The sequence below is a fragment of the Rhinoderma darwinii genome, chromosome 2 (genome assembly GCF_050947455.1).
Source record: "Rhinoderma darwinii isolate aRhiDar2 chromosome 2, aRhiDar2.hap1, whole genome shotgun sequence".
In the NCBI taxonomy this organism is placed as follows: Eukaryota; Metazoa; Chordata; class Amphibia; order Anura; family Rhinodermatidae; genus Rhinoderma; species Rhinoderma darwinii.
This window is the reverse complement of record NC_134688.1, coordinates 159,435,906-159,448,478: the sequence shown is the minus strand read 5'-3', so window position 1 is coordinate 159,448,478 and position 12,573 is coordinate 159,435,906. Positions and strand designations below refer to the sequence as shown.

The 12,573-nt window shown below is 40.8% G+C and overlaps 1 protein-coding gene across 2 annotated transcripts in view; it reads left to right on the top strand.

Moving 5' to 3' along the window:
- ABCC4 (ATP binding cassette subfamily C member 4 (PEL blood group)) overlaps positions 1-12,573 on the top strand; it is a 300,550-nt gene that overhangs the window by 89,082 nt on the left and 198,895 nt on the right. For both annotated transcript variants that reach the window (XM_075852387.1, XM_075852388.1), the window contains exons 10-13: positions 1,721-1,810; positions 2,554-2,745; positions 6,410-6,504; positions 9,668-9,754. In XM_075852387.1, coding sequence (XP_075708502.1) covers positions 1,721-1,810; positions 2,554-2,745; positions 6,410-6,504; positions 9,668-9,754 — 464 coding nt within the window. The remainder of the gene's footprint in view (positions 1-1,720; positions 1,811-2,553; positions 2,746-6,409; positions 6,505-9,667; positions 9,755-12,573) is intronic.

Sequence of the window (12,573 nt, the reverse complement as noted above, 5' to 3'; positions counted from 1 at the left end):
GTGGATGATACTTCTCGTCAGAACGCCCAGCTAGTAAAAGTAGTAAAAACGCCCCGATGTACGCACATAATACACGCCCACTTGGACTTTTGCAAGCCTCATTTGCATAAATACAAAAATGGTCATAACTTGGCCAAAAATGCTCGTTTTTTAAAAATAAAAACGTTACTGTAATCTACATTGCAGCGCCTATCTGCTGCAATAGCAGATAGGGGTTGCAAAATCTGGTGACAGAGCCTCTTTAAAGACCATTTACTTTATTCCCCACTAGGTTTTATTGTGCTGAAGCTGACTGACTCTTTGGGAGAAATGGATCAATAGCTTTGCGCCTGTCTTTTGGCTTGGTCGCAAATCCTGACGTAAAAATCTGCGACTTTCCATGGCATTGAAAGTGCAGAGAAGAGGGTGGGGCTTATTAGGAGTGGGTGTGGTCTCCACCTTTTATTAATTTTAAAAAAGCCAGGAGATGTTACAAATTTTTGCCGCAAATCTATGCCTAGTCATAGCAGTTGTGAGTTTCACTTTATGACTTTAGGGCAGTTCAAAATGTGCCGAATTTATTAAGAGGCACGCACTTCTTAATACATTTGGCGCAATTCACTCCCAACACGGTTTTTTTTTTGACTGACATCTGAAACACCAGTCTTAATAAATCTGCCCCTTTGAGTGAACTCTATTTTTGAAGGTTAACAGAGGTTTTTTTTCCCCCTGAAAGACTATGTACACCTTCACAACACAATACAAATAAAATGAATAATTTAGCAACTTTGTAAATAGTTTGGAATAAATTGCTCCTATCATTTTGTGCCTTCATGGTAACCGACTACAAACAAACCCTCTGTAGTCTGATCCTGCAGTCCTACTCTTACATCTGAACTGTAGGAAAATATGCTCCCCTTTTGTACATCATGTAGAAATAGAACGTAATTGTACGTTGTGTGCAACGATAACAGAGGTGCTGCCATCTCGGATTTCTCGCTAGCGGTTGCAGTCATTAACGTCTAGTAGATGCAAAGGGAGTAGGGAGTAAAAATATTTTGTTCTGGATCTGGCGCAAAACTCCATTGAGACCACACTGAATATGGTTGTGGGTCAAAAATATGGTTTATTTTAATCCCCTATTTAACGTGTTTCGAGGTGTTGCCCTTCAGATATCTGAGATCAGATAACGGAGAGATGAGATTGCATCTGTCCCTTACTGACCCTAGTCTGCCGATGTAGCTTAGAAAGAAGTAGAGGATAGATAAAAGTGGGTATGACTACAGGATCTGACTGCTTTGTATTCCGTTAACATGGAAACGCATAAGGTTCTTCGGACTGTAAATACAAAATCGTAGGAACTTTTAAATCACTACCATTTGCAAACTTGCTTTAGTTTTTATTTTAGATGCGTTTGGACAATAAAAAAAGTGGATGTGAAAGTTTTACATGGTCTTTAGTTTTAACGCTTACCAATGAGGTTGTCGTATTGCCCTAGTGATACTTTACTTTCTTAGGGGGAGTTTGTGTAGTCGTTCACACTGCCTGCCATGATTTTGGCCTGATAAAGGGCATGTGATTGCCTGAAACGTTCCTATATTTTGTCACATTGGGTGGCTTTTATGGTAATAAGTCTAACTTTCAGTGCTGTATTCATCCCTTTTGTTAGTTATTGAAAGTATAATTGCTTCTCTGATACTGGTGTTAACAAACATGTATTTCTTTACATATTTTTTTCCAGACCTCGGAAATGCCAACTCTCCAAAATGTCTCATGTAGTGTGAGACCAGGGGAATTGCTGGCTGTAATTGGACCGGTTGGGGCAGGAAAAGTGAGTATTCACCCCCCCCCCCTCTTTCTAAATACCTTAAACTGTGATTTTACAGTATAATGAAAATGCTGATACTTTTGCGGCTGTATTCAGAGTCAGTGATGAAAGAGAATGTGTACTGTACGTACATTGTCCCAATGCATTCCAATTGGGTGATGACATGTCAGAGAAAACTGCTTGGGGTGTTACTTCTTTGTGAAGACACAATAGTACGCTTAGTTTACCTTGCTGTATTGTGTTTTCTTATTGGACTCTGTCTGATTTTATTTTATTTTCTGATGAAAGGGGGAATAATTCTGCAACGTGACCTAGATCGATCCTTGATTATCCTTTGTATGACGAGTTCCTATAATGTGATATTAAATATTTTAGTGGACAAAGGACAACTAGTTACTGGTCTGAGCTGCACTTGAACTTGTCATAGGTACTAATGGATAGAACCTGTAATGTTTTTTATTGTCATGATTTTATTTGTGCAGAACTGAAGGGGGTCCAGTCTAAAGAGTATTTCCCCCTTTTAAATAAATAAATGTTGGCACTTTTGAAAGTGTCTAGAAAACGGGTTGTAGCTAAGAGGAGTCATAAAATGTTCCAGATATATTAACAGCGTGCGCCATTTTTAGATTTTTCAGGAATATTATAAGAAATTAAATTTAAAAAAAAATCAACTAGTTTAATGCTGTCTTTGTTCCTAAAATAATACAATTATGACATATTATGTGACCTATATCTCCCACCGTTAGTCCTCTCTTCTGAGTGCAGTGCTGGGTGAACTGCCAAAATATAAAGGCTTTGTGGACATCAGAGGAAGAATTGCATATGTGTCACAGCAGCCATGGGTGTTTTCAGGCACTGTCCGAAGTAACATATTATTTGGGAAAGAATACAACCAAGAGAAATATGAAAGAGTCCTGAGGGTGTGTGCGTTGAAGAAGGTAAGTTGTTATCTGGCTGCAGACTTGTGCTGATTGGTATTGACTGCATTCATTAGCGCTTCATGATTTACTTTTTTTGTTTGGAAACTAAAGCTGACAAAGCTGCTGTAATCTACAGATGCAAGGGACAGATTTGCCTTGATCTCTTAGCTGACAGCAGAGACTTTTTTGCGCTCTCCATATTCTTGTGCAGTTGCAGCAGATATATACATGCAGTCTTTGCAGATCCAACCAATACGAAGCATGCAGACAGCCAAAGGGTATGTGCACACACACTAATTACGTCCGTAATTGACGGATGTATTTCGGCCGCAAGTAGTGGACCGAACTCAGTGCAGGGAGCCGGGCTCCTAGCATCATAGTTATGTACGATGCTAGGAGTCCCTGCCTCTCCGTGGAACTACTGTCCCGTACTGAAAACATGATTACAGTACGGGACAGATGTCCTACAGCGAGGCAGAGACTCCTAGCATCGTACATAAGTATGATGCTAGGAGCCCGGCTCCCTGCACTGTGTTCGGTCCGGGACTTGCGGCCAAAATACGTCCGTCAATTACGGACGTAATTAGTGTGTGTGCACATACCCAAACACTTCTGGTAGATTGCATTATTTCGGAATTTAGACTATAATCTCATCTTGACTATGTTACATTTACTAAAAGATAGGTTTTGCACAGGTCAGCCAATGATTCTTTATGAAATACTTTAGTTCGTTAGTATTGAAAAGTTGCTAGTCTTTACCATTCCACATTGCTAAGTGCTCTTGCACATGACTTAGTTCGGGCTGTGAAAAACGGTCCGTGTGTCAGCTGGATTTCCTTGTCCCGACCGCGGTACAGGTGAACCGGACTCCTGCCATCACAGACATTTATGATGCTAGTAGTGTGACTCCCCACGGAACTGCTGTAAAGTACTGTATAATTTTGTTCAGTACGAAACCGCATTTCCGTGGGGAGGCAGGGACTCCTAGCATCATAAATGTCTGTGATGGCAGGAGTCCCGTTCACCTGTACCGTGGTCGTGCCGGGAAACCCATCCGAAAAACGGACCGTTTTTTACGGCCGAACTAGTTTGTGTGCAAGCGGTAGAAGTTTTATATTTCATGAACTGCCCTTACACACCTGAAATGTTATGTGGCAGCAAGTAGTTATGCCTTTTTTATTTTCTTTATTTTCTTTACTTTTATTTTTGGTTAGCCTGACCACAAAAACTAAGACCGCATGTAGGTATGGATTAAGAATAAAGTGCAAGGCTGCAAAAAAACGTAGTGTCTTTGTTTACATTCCAGCAGCGATAACGTTCTGTACAGTTATAATTCCGTCACGTGACTGAGGACAGTGATTGGCTGCAGTATTTAAATGTATGGCACGTCATTGCTGCTGGAATGTAAATAAAGACCAGCAGGGGGGAACTGAAGTAATGGTGTGGGGTTTTTTCGTGTTTTTTTTTTTTTCCGTTGGTTTCATTACATTTTACATTCTAAACATTTACTCTTAGCCTTAAAACATCTATTTATTAAGGGGTTTTCCATGTTTTTAACTATGTACAAGTGCCATTCATATATAAATTGATCATTATTTCACCAATATAATATATAAATCGCATAAACACAACAAAAGTTTGAACAGCACATACCAACAAAATGATACAAAACGTGTATACAGGTGCATGAACACCTGTGACTGAAAATATACAGCAGAAAAAAATGGCGACAGCACCCTGCGACACTAATGCCACCTAAGCCACTAAATATAAATAAATATGCATTACTGCTAAATCTACTTACAAATAGGGAGGTTCTTAGTGCACATTTTGATCAAAAAGTGTTTGCCCACCTGCCACGACAAGGCGACCTCTGTAAGGTGGGGACCTACTTTGCACATACACCCAGAACTGGGACTAAGGGCATGACCAGACGTGGCGTATTTCTTCCGCCACTATCCGCATCAATGTCGCACATTATCTGCGTTGCAGATTCTGTTGCGGCTCTGCCTAAAATGGGCATTAAATTGATGCGGACTAGCTGTTGCGTATTGAGGTGAAAGTACTTCCCTTCTCTCTATCAGTGCAGGATAGAGAGAAGGGACAGCACTTTCCCTAGTGAAAGTAAAAGAATTTCATACTTACCGGCCGTTGTCTTGGTGACGCGTCCCTCTCTTGACATCCAGCCCGACCTCCCTGGATGACGCGGCAGTCCATGTGACCGCTGCAGCCTGTGATTGGCTGCAGCCGTCACTTAGACTTAAACGTTATCTGGGAAGCCGGACTGGAGGAAGAAGCAGGGAGTTCTCGGTAAGTAGGAACTTCTATTTTTTTTTTTACAGGTTGATGTATATTGTGATCGGAAGTCACTGTCCAGGGTGCAGAAACAGTTACTGCCGATCGTTTAACTCTTTCAGCACCCTGGACAGTGACTACTTACTGACATCTCCTAGCAACGCTCCCGTAATTATAGGTGCACACACGTAGTCACCCGTAATTACGGGAGCCCCATAGACTTATATGGGCCTGCCCGTGCCGTAATAACAGCCCGTGATTACGGGCATTTTTACGTTCGTGTGCATGGGGCTTCATTCTGGCTGGACCTATGTATTTCTAGGTCTACAGCCAGACTAAAGAAATGTCATGTTCGTAAAACAAATACGCTCCGCAGCACACATAACATCTGCAGACTTCATTGCGGAATTTTGACTCCATTGAAGTCAATGGAGAAATTCCGCAATGAGTCCGCAACAAGTCCGCTACACGTCCGTAACAACCAGTGTATGCTGCGGACACCGAATGCCGCACCGCAGCCTATGGTCCGCAGTGGAGTTTTCCGCAACGTGTAAACGAACCTCACTAAAAAGCTGAGGAAAGCAATGGAGAAACGTGTACGCTGCGGATTTCCGTTGCGGACTGTCCGCAGCGGAATTCCAGAGCAATTCCGCCACATCTGGTCATGCCCTAAGCCTACATATATATCTGGGGATGGTAGGAACCAGCACTAAACTAAGTAAGTAGATTTAGCAGTAATGCATATTTATTTATATTTAGTGGCTTAGGTGGCATTAGTGTCCGCAGTGTGCTGTTGCCATTTCTTTTTCTGCTGTATATTTGCAGTCACAGGCATTCTTGCACCTGTATACACGTTTTGTATAATTTTGTTGTGTTTATGTGGTTCATATATGTGGGGTTAGTGACTGCCTCCACTTGTTGCTCTTGCACTCCTCCCATTCTGCCCTGGGTGATTTTAATTAGTTTAGTGCTGGTTCCTACTATCCCCAGATATATATGTGGGCTTAGTCCCAGTTCTGGGTGTATGTGCAGAGTAGGTCCCCACCTTACAGAGGTCGCCTTGTCGTGGCAGGTGGGCAAATACTTTTTGATCAAAATGTGCACTAAGAACCTCCCTATTTGTAAGTAGATTTAGCAGTAATGCATATTTATTTATATTTAGTGGCTTAGGTGGCATCAGTGTTCGCAGTGTGCTGTCGCCATTTCTTTTTCTACCAATATTATATATATGTGTGTATGTATGTGTGTGTGTGTGTGTATATATATATAAATATAAATCCTGCGGTGATTAGCAAACAATATGCACCATCATGGCGGGATGTCATCCATAGTGGAGTCATGTCTCCGATCAGTCCAATGTGATTAGTTTTACCCTATCATGATACAGGACTTGCTGCAATTAGAAGATGGAGATGTGACTATGATTGGAGATCGTGGTGTTACGTTAAGTGGAGGACAGAAGGCTCGTGTTAACTTGGCACGGTAGGACATTCAATGGGCGATAATGCAGAACTACTTTAAATCACTTGGCTTTTATACTATACTTTTCATTACTATTGGAGTAATTGTATCAAAATGCATAGAGATTTACAACCAGAAGTAAGAGAATCACCAGAATAGACCCTTAGTATACCTTATTCAGCCATTTAAACAGTAAAAACGTAGAAATTTAGCTTTAGTGGTAATTTAGAATGTATTACAAAGATGATAGATTTTACTTGTGCTGACTATACGAATTTCATGAACGGTGAGGCTTCACTTTACAAAATTGTGCCTTACAAGTCCCTGGAGAGGGAAGTGCTGTGGGTCATACTAAACCGCATTGAACCCTAACTAAAACACTCACACTCAAATACTTCTATATTACTAAAGGTGGGTTAACCTCTACAATGTGATTAACGCATTGTGTACATGACCTGTAGTAGCTGTTTTCTCGTAACAATTTTTTACAGTTTATTGTGGCTCAATTGGGCATGCGTGCGTGTGTACAGTGTAAATTCAAGTAATCGAAAGGAATAAATGTCCCCATCTTGACAAGCTTCAACAAATGTTACAATGAAGTGTGCACATCCTACTTAAAAACTGTTACATGTACACACTCTTTATAAGTAGTGTATTTACATCTGCGGAGCCTGCAGGCACAGTTCGTCTTATGATTTAACAAAAACACAAAAAACTAGATGACGGCGAAAATCTCCTAGCTTTACAATGTCGAGAAAATCTCATTGCAGTGCTCAGCACCAAAATAGTCTCAAACATGCAAAGCCACAGTAAAGTATGTTGGGCACTAAAGCTGGAAAAAATTCTGTGCATGTGCCCATAGGAAGTCCTATTGTGGAGGAGACGTGTCTGTGATGAAAGACCCTTCTTTCACGTGGGGCATGAGGAGTGATCGGCCTGAGCTCTCTGCTGGGGCATGGCCTCTCTGCAATGCCTTGTATGGATTAAACATGTGCTAAACAACACCCTCTAGTCATCTCTTATGTGACCTGAGTTCCATGACTCTACCGGGTCAAGAGTAAACCCTATAGGTGAATGATGCCTTATGGTCAAATGAGTATTGCAAACAAATAGATTATTGCATGACAATTAGGTCCCCTCCATACGTCGGGACTCCCAATGTATACCTCCAAAGAAAGGCTGCAACGTATCTAGCCGTTTAGGAGTACAGTAAGATAGTCTCCTGAACCCCCTGGCAGTGCGCTTCTTAAAGCGTTGTACCTGGGGACGCTCCTGATATCACTGTCCACGTAGCTTTACAATGCCGAAGTCTTCGGCCAGAGCATCGGAAGTGCTTTGGCCCCTAGGGAAGCTCTTGACGTCATTGTCTTCTGCCAGAGCATCAGATTTATTTTTCTCTGTGATATTTCTAAATATACAGTGAAGGAAATAAGTATTTGATCCCTTGCTGATTTTGTAAGTTTGCCCACTGTCAAAGACATGAACAGTCTAGAATTTTTAGGCTAGGTTAATTTTACCAGTGAGAGATATATATATATATATATATATATATATATATATATATATATATATATATATATATATATAAAGAAAACAAAATCACATTGTCACAATTTATATATATTTATTTGCATTGTGCACAGAGAAATAAGTATTTGATCCCTTCGGCAAACAAGACTTAATACTTGGTGGCAAAACCCTTGTTGGCAAGCACAGCAGTCAGACGGTTTTTGTAGTTGTTGATGAGGTTTGCACACATGTTAGATGGAATTTTGACCCACTCCTCTTTGCAGATCATTTGTAAAAATCATTACGATTTCGAGGCGGTCGCTTGGCAACTTTGATCTTCAGCTCCCTTCATAAGTTTTCGATGGCATTAAGGTCTGGAGACTGGCTAGGCCACTCCATGACCTTAATGTGCTTCTTTTTGAGCCACTCCTTTGTTGCCTTGGCTGTATGTTTCGGGTCATTGTCGTGCTGGAAGACCCAGCCACGAGCCATTTTTAATGTCCTGGTGGAGGGAAGGAGGTTGTCACTCAGGATTTGACGGTACATGGCTCCATCCATTCTCCCATTGATGCGGTGAAGTAGTCCTGTGCCCTTAACAGAGAAACATCCCCAAAACATAATGTTTCCACCTCCATGCTTGACAGTGGGGACGGTGTTCTTTGTGTCATAGGCAGCATTTCTCTTCCTCCAAACACGGCGAGTTGAGTTAATGCCAAAGAGCTCAATTTTAGTCTCATCTGACCACAGCACCTTCTCCCAATCACTCTCAGAATCATCCAGATGTTCATTTGCAAACTTCAGACGGGCCTGTACATGTGCCTTCTTGAGCAGGGGGACCTTGCGGGCACTGCAGGATTTTAATCCATTACGGCGTAATGTGTTACCAATAGTTTTCTTGGTGACTGTAGTCCCAGCTGCCTTGAGATCATTAACAAGTTCCCCCCGTGTAGTTTTCGGCTGAGCTCTCACCTTCCTCAGGATCAAGGATACCCCACGAGGTGAGATTTTGCATGGAGCCCCAGATCGATGTCGATTGACAGTCATTTTGTATGTCTTCCATTTTCTTACTATTGCACCAACAGTTGTCTCCTTCTCACCCAGCGTCTTACTTATGGTTTTGTAGCCCATTCCAGCCTTGTGCAGGTCTATGATCTTGTCCCTGACAGCCTTAGAAAGCTCTTTGGTCTTGCCCATGTTGTAGAGGTTAGAGTCAGACTGATTAATTGAGTCTGTGAACAGGAGTCTTTTATACAGGTGACCATTTAAGACAGCTGTCTTTAATGCAGGCACCAAGTTGATTTGGAGCGTGTAACTGGTCTGGAGGAGGCTGAACTCTTAATGGTTGGTAGGGGATCAAATACTTATTTCTCTGTGCACAATGCAAATAAATATATATAACTTTGACTGTGATATTCTTTTTTTTTTTTTTTTTTAATATAATCTATCTCTCACTGGTAAAATTAACCTACCCTAAAAATTCTAGACTGTTCATGACTTTGACAGTGGGCAAACTTACAAAATCAGCAAGGGATCAAATACTTATTTCCTTCACTGTACTTTATCTGTACTATACACTATACATAAAAAATACAGTACCTAGTCAAACGTCAGTGGTGCAGTTTGCATATCTGTACATAGTCTTGTATGGTACTATATTATATTCTATGTTTTACAGGGCTGTTTATCAGGATGCAGATATTTATCTGCTGGATGATCCTTTGAGTGCTGTAGATGCTGAGGTCGGAAGACATTTATTTGAAAAGTATGTATATTGTTTTTGTTTCCACTTACCACATTTCTCTTGGTAGCCATACATTCAAGGTATGCTTCTCACTTAGGTAGCAGTATTACTTTATTACTGGGGTCACTGCATCAGGCACACAATGCTTCAGAGTAGGGCTGGGCAATTAATTGAAAAATCATCTAAACCGAAATTCGGTGCCATTAATCGACGTCCTCTTACGAATTTCGGTTTTATCAATTATTTTCTACCTATTTAGGCACACGACCGTATAGTTTATTCGTAATTACGGACCCATTCATTTCTGTTGGCCATGGACACCTTTCAGTATTTTTAACCATGGGTGTCAATGCTGGAAAAATTATAGAACCTGTCCTATTCTTGTCTGTAATTACAGCAGGGATTCTCTTATAGAAGCCTTAGGGCGCTTCTGTAAATACGGGTCGCTATGGATGTGCATCTGTAAACCCCCGTATTTACGCATTTTCAGTCTCCTTTTTTTATGGTTCCGTGTATACGGATGCAATACGGACTGTATTTGCGGACACCGTTACGGATGACTACAGATCCGTATTTACGGATAGATGAAAATACGGTCATGTGCATGGTAGAGCAGGGGGCATTCTACTGCGTAGAATTCAGTTATGGGGGCATTATACTGTGTAGAATTCAGTTATGGGGCATTCTACTGCGTAGAATTCAGTTATGGGGGCAATATACTGCGGGGAGGGCAGTTATGGGGGCAATATACTGGGGAGGGCAATTATGGGGGCATTATACGGTATAGAGGACTGTTATGGGGGCATTATACTGCGTGGTGGCAGCTATGGGGGGGCATTATACTATGTGGAGGCAGTTATGGGGCATTATAATGTGTGGGGGCAGCTATGGGGCAATATACTGTGGGCAGTGACAGGCGGGTATATTATATACAGTAGTATACAGCAGGCTCAGGGGATAAATATTCAATGGCGTGGTATATAAAAAGGGGTTTGGCCTAAATAATAGTTCAATAGTCATCGAGGAAACATGTTCAATTAATCGAGATTTAGGTCATAATTGCCCCACTTCAGAGTATAATTTGACACTTCAGGTTTAATTTTACCTTTTGTATATTGCGATGTATAGACCAATTTCTTTATAGCGATGGGCACACAGTGATCGCGCTCCATCTGTTCAGACTTCTGAACTGGAATGATACTATTTTTGTGCGTATTATTACCATTTTTATGCAACCAGTAAACTTTGTAAATGTTGGAATATTTATTCAGTGTTGATTTGTTTCTCCTTTGCTCAACATTGTTCAGGTTTTAGCTTTGTGTAAAGAGCAGAAACATTACGGACTACCTGTTTAGGCCATCTCAAAATGTTTAGGAACTTATAATTACATCCGTTTTCATCAGAGTTTCTGTGTTTTTCATGGGAAGGCTATCGCTGCTCTATTGCTGTAAAAAATACCAGAACCCCTGATTGAATTACAAAAAGACCAGTGTGAGCAGAACCTCCGGCAAGGTGGAATTACCTCGGTGCATTGCTTTTTATACCCGTGACTACCTCATTGTAACTTGCAGTATAGTTCTAAACGTTATATTATTTTTTTTAATCCGTCATACAATATGACATTCACACGCACACATCGTAAACACCGCATACCCATTTAAAAAAATAATTATAATATATATCTTTTTTTAAATTAACCTGGTTCTGTTGTGTATCCAATTTCCCAGAACTACAATTTGATTGTCTGTGGTACATATTTGAAAGAGGGGGAAGTTTTGTGCAAAACAAGTTTGTCATTTTGTGCTCTCTAATGGGTCACTAGCGTGCCCTGAAGTATGCATACGTATCTGCTGTATGACAGAACTGTGCCTATGACTACAAGTATAAGCAATAAAAAGAAAACTTTACGGTGTGTGTGCGTGCGCGCTCGCTCCCGCGCGCGCCTCATGACTGTTTTGTAGAATTGTTTTATAGTTTTATATTGTGGCCATAAATTAGATGTGCTGCTATACTGTCCTCCATAACAACCTGGACTAGTCCTTATATTTAGAAGGCAATGGCTCAGTTCTTCCCATGTCTGTGAGAAAAGAAAAAGATAACTCAAGTCACATAGGGATTGATTTCGGGAGCAATATTAAAGGTGATTGTACTTCAAAAGCATGGAATAGATATGTAAGGCAATCTATTTCTTTAGAAATATTTTGTAGGTATATTTAAAGTGTACAAAGGCCAGTCCTTGTGACCCAACTTACATCCAGTAGGACAATCGCGACCGTCAGTAGACCGGGATCTGGCCATGCATCACAGCATAATCACTTCTGTGTATAAATTATCGTCCCGACTCGATATGTCATTTTTTTTTTCCTATCTTGTTTGTTTCCCTGAAGTTTGCCGCTGCCTCTGGTCACAATTTCTGCTGCTTGCTTTGATGTTTTGTTTTCTCCTCTAAACAGCAATGTTATCTAAATAAATTCAGACATTTGTTTCCTTGACACAGACAGAAGATTTCGGATGTCTATGACAATGCTCAGAAAGTGACTTTGATGATTAGTTTCCCTCTCACATTCCCATGAAGTGAACTGATGCTCAATGCCTTGATTATGCCATGAAACACATTGACTATACAGAACGTATTTGTTACCCGTCAAGGCCCTGGGACATAAAACATTTATCGCTTTAGCAATACTGTAAGAATTTGCACATGAAATGTGTCAAACAAAGCGCTTAAATTAAGGCATAGCCGCTTGTTATCCCAGGCTTTTTTTTTTTTTAACTTTATTTATCAAATCGGAATGTAAGGCAAACTAAGACGAAAATGTTCTCTATCTCCAATCTGTCAA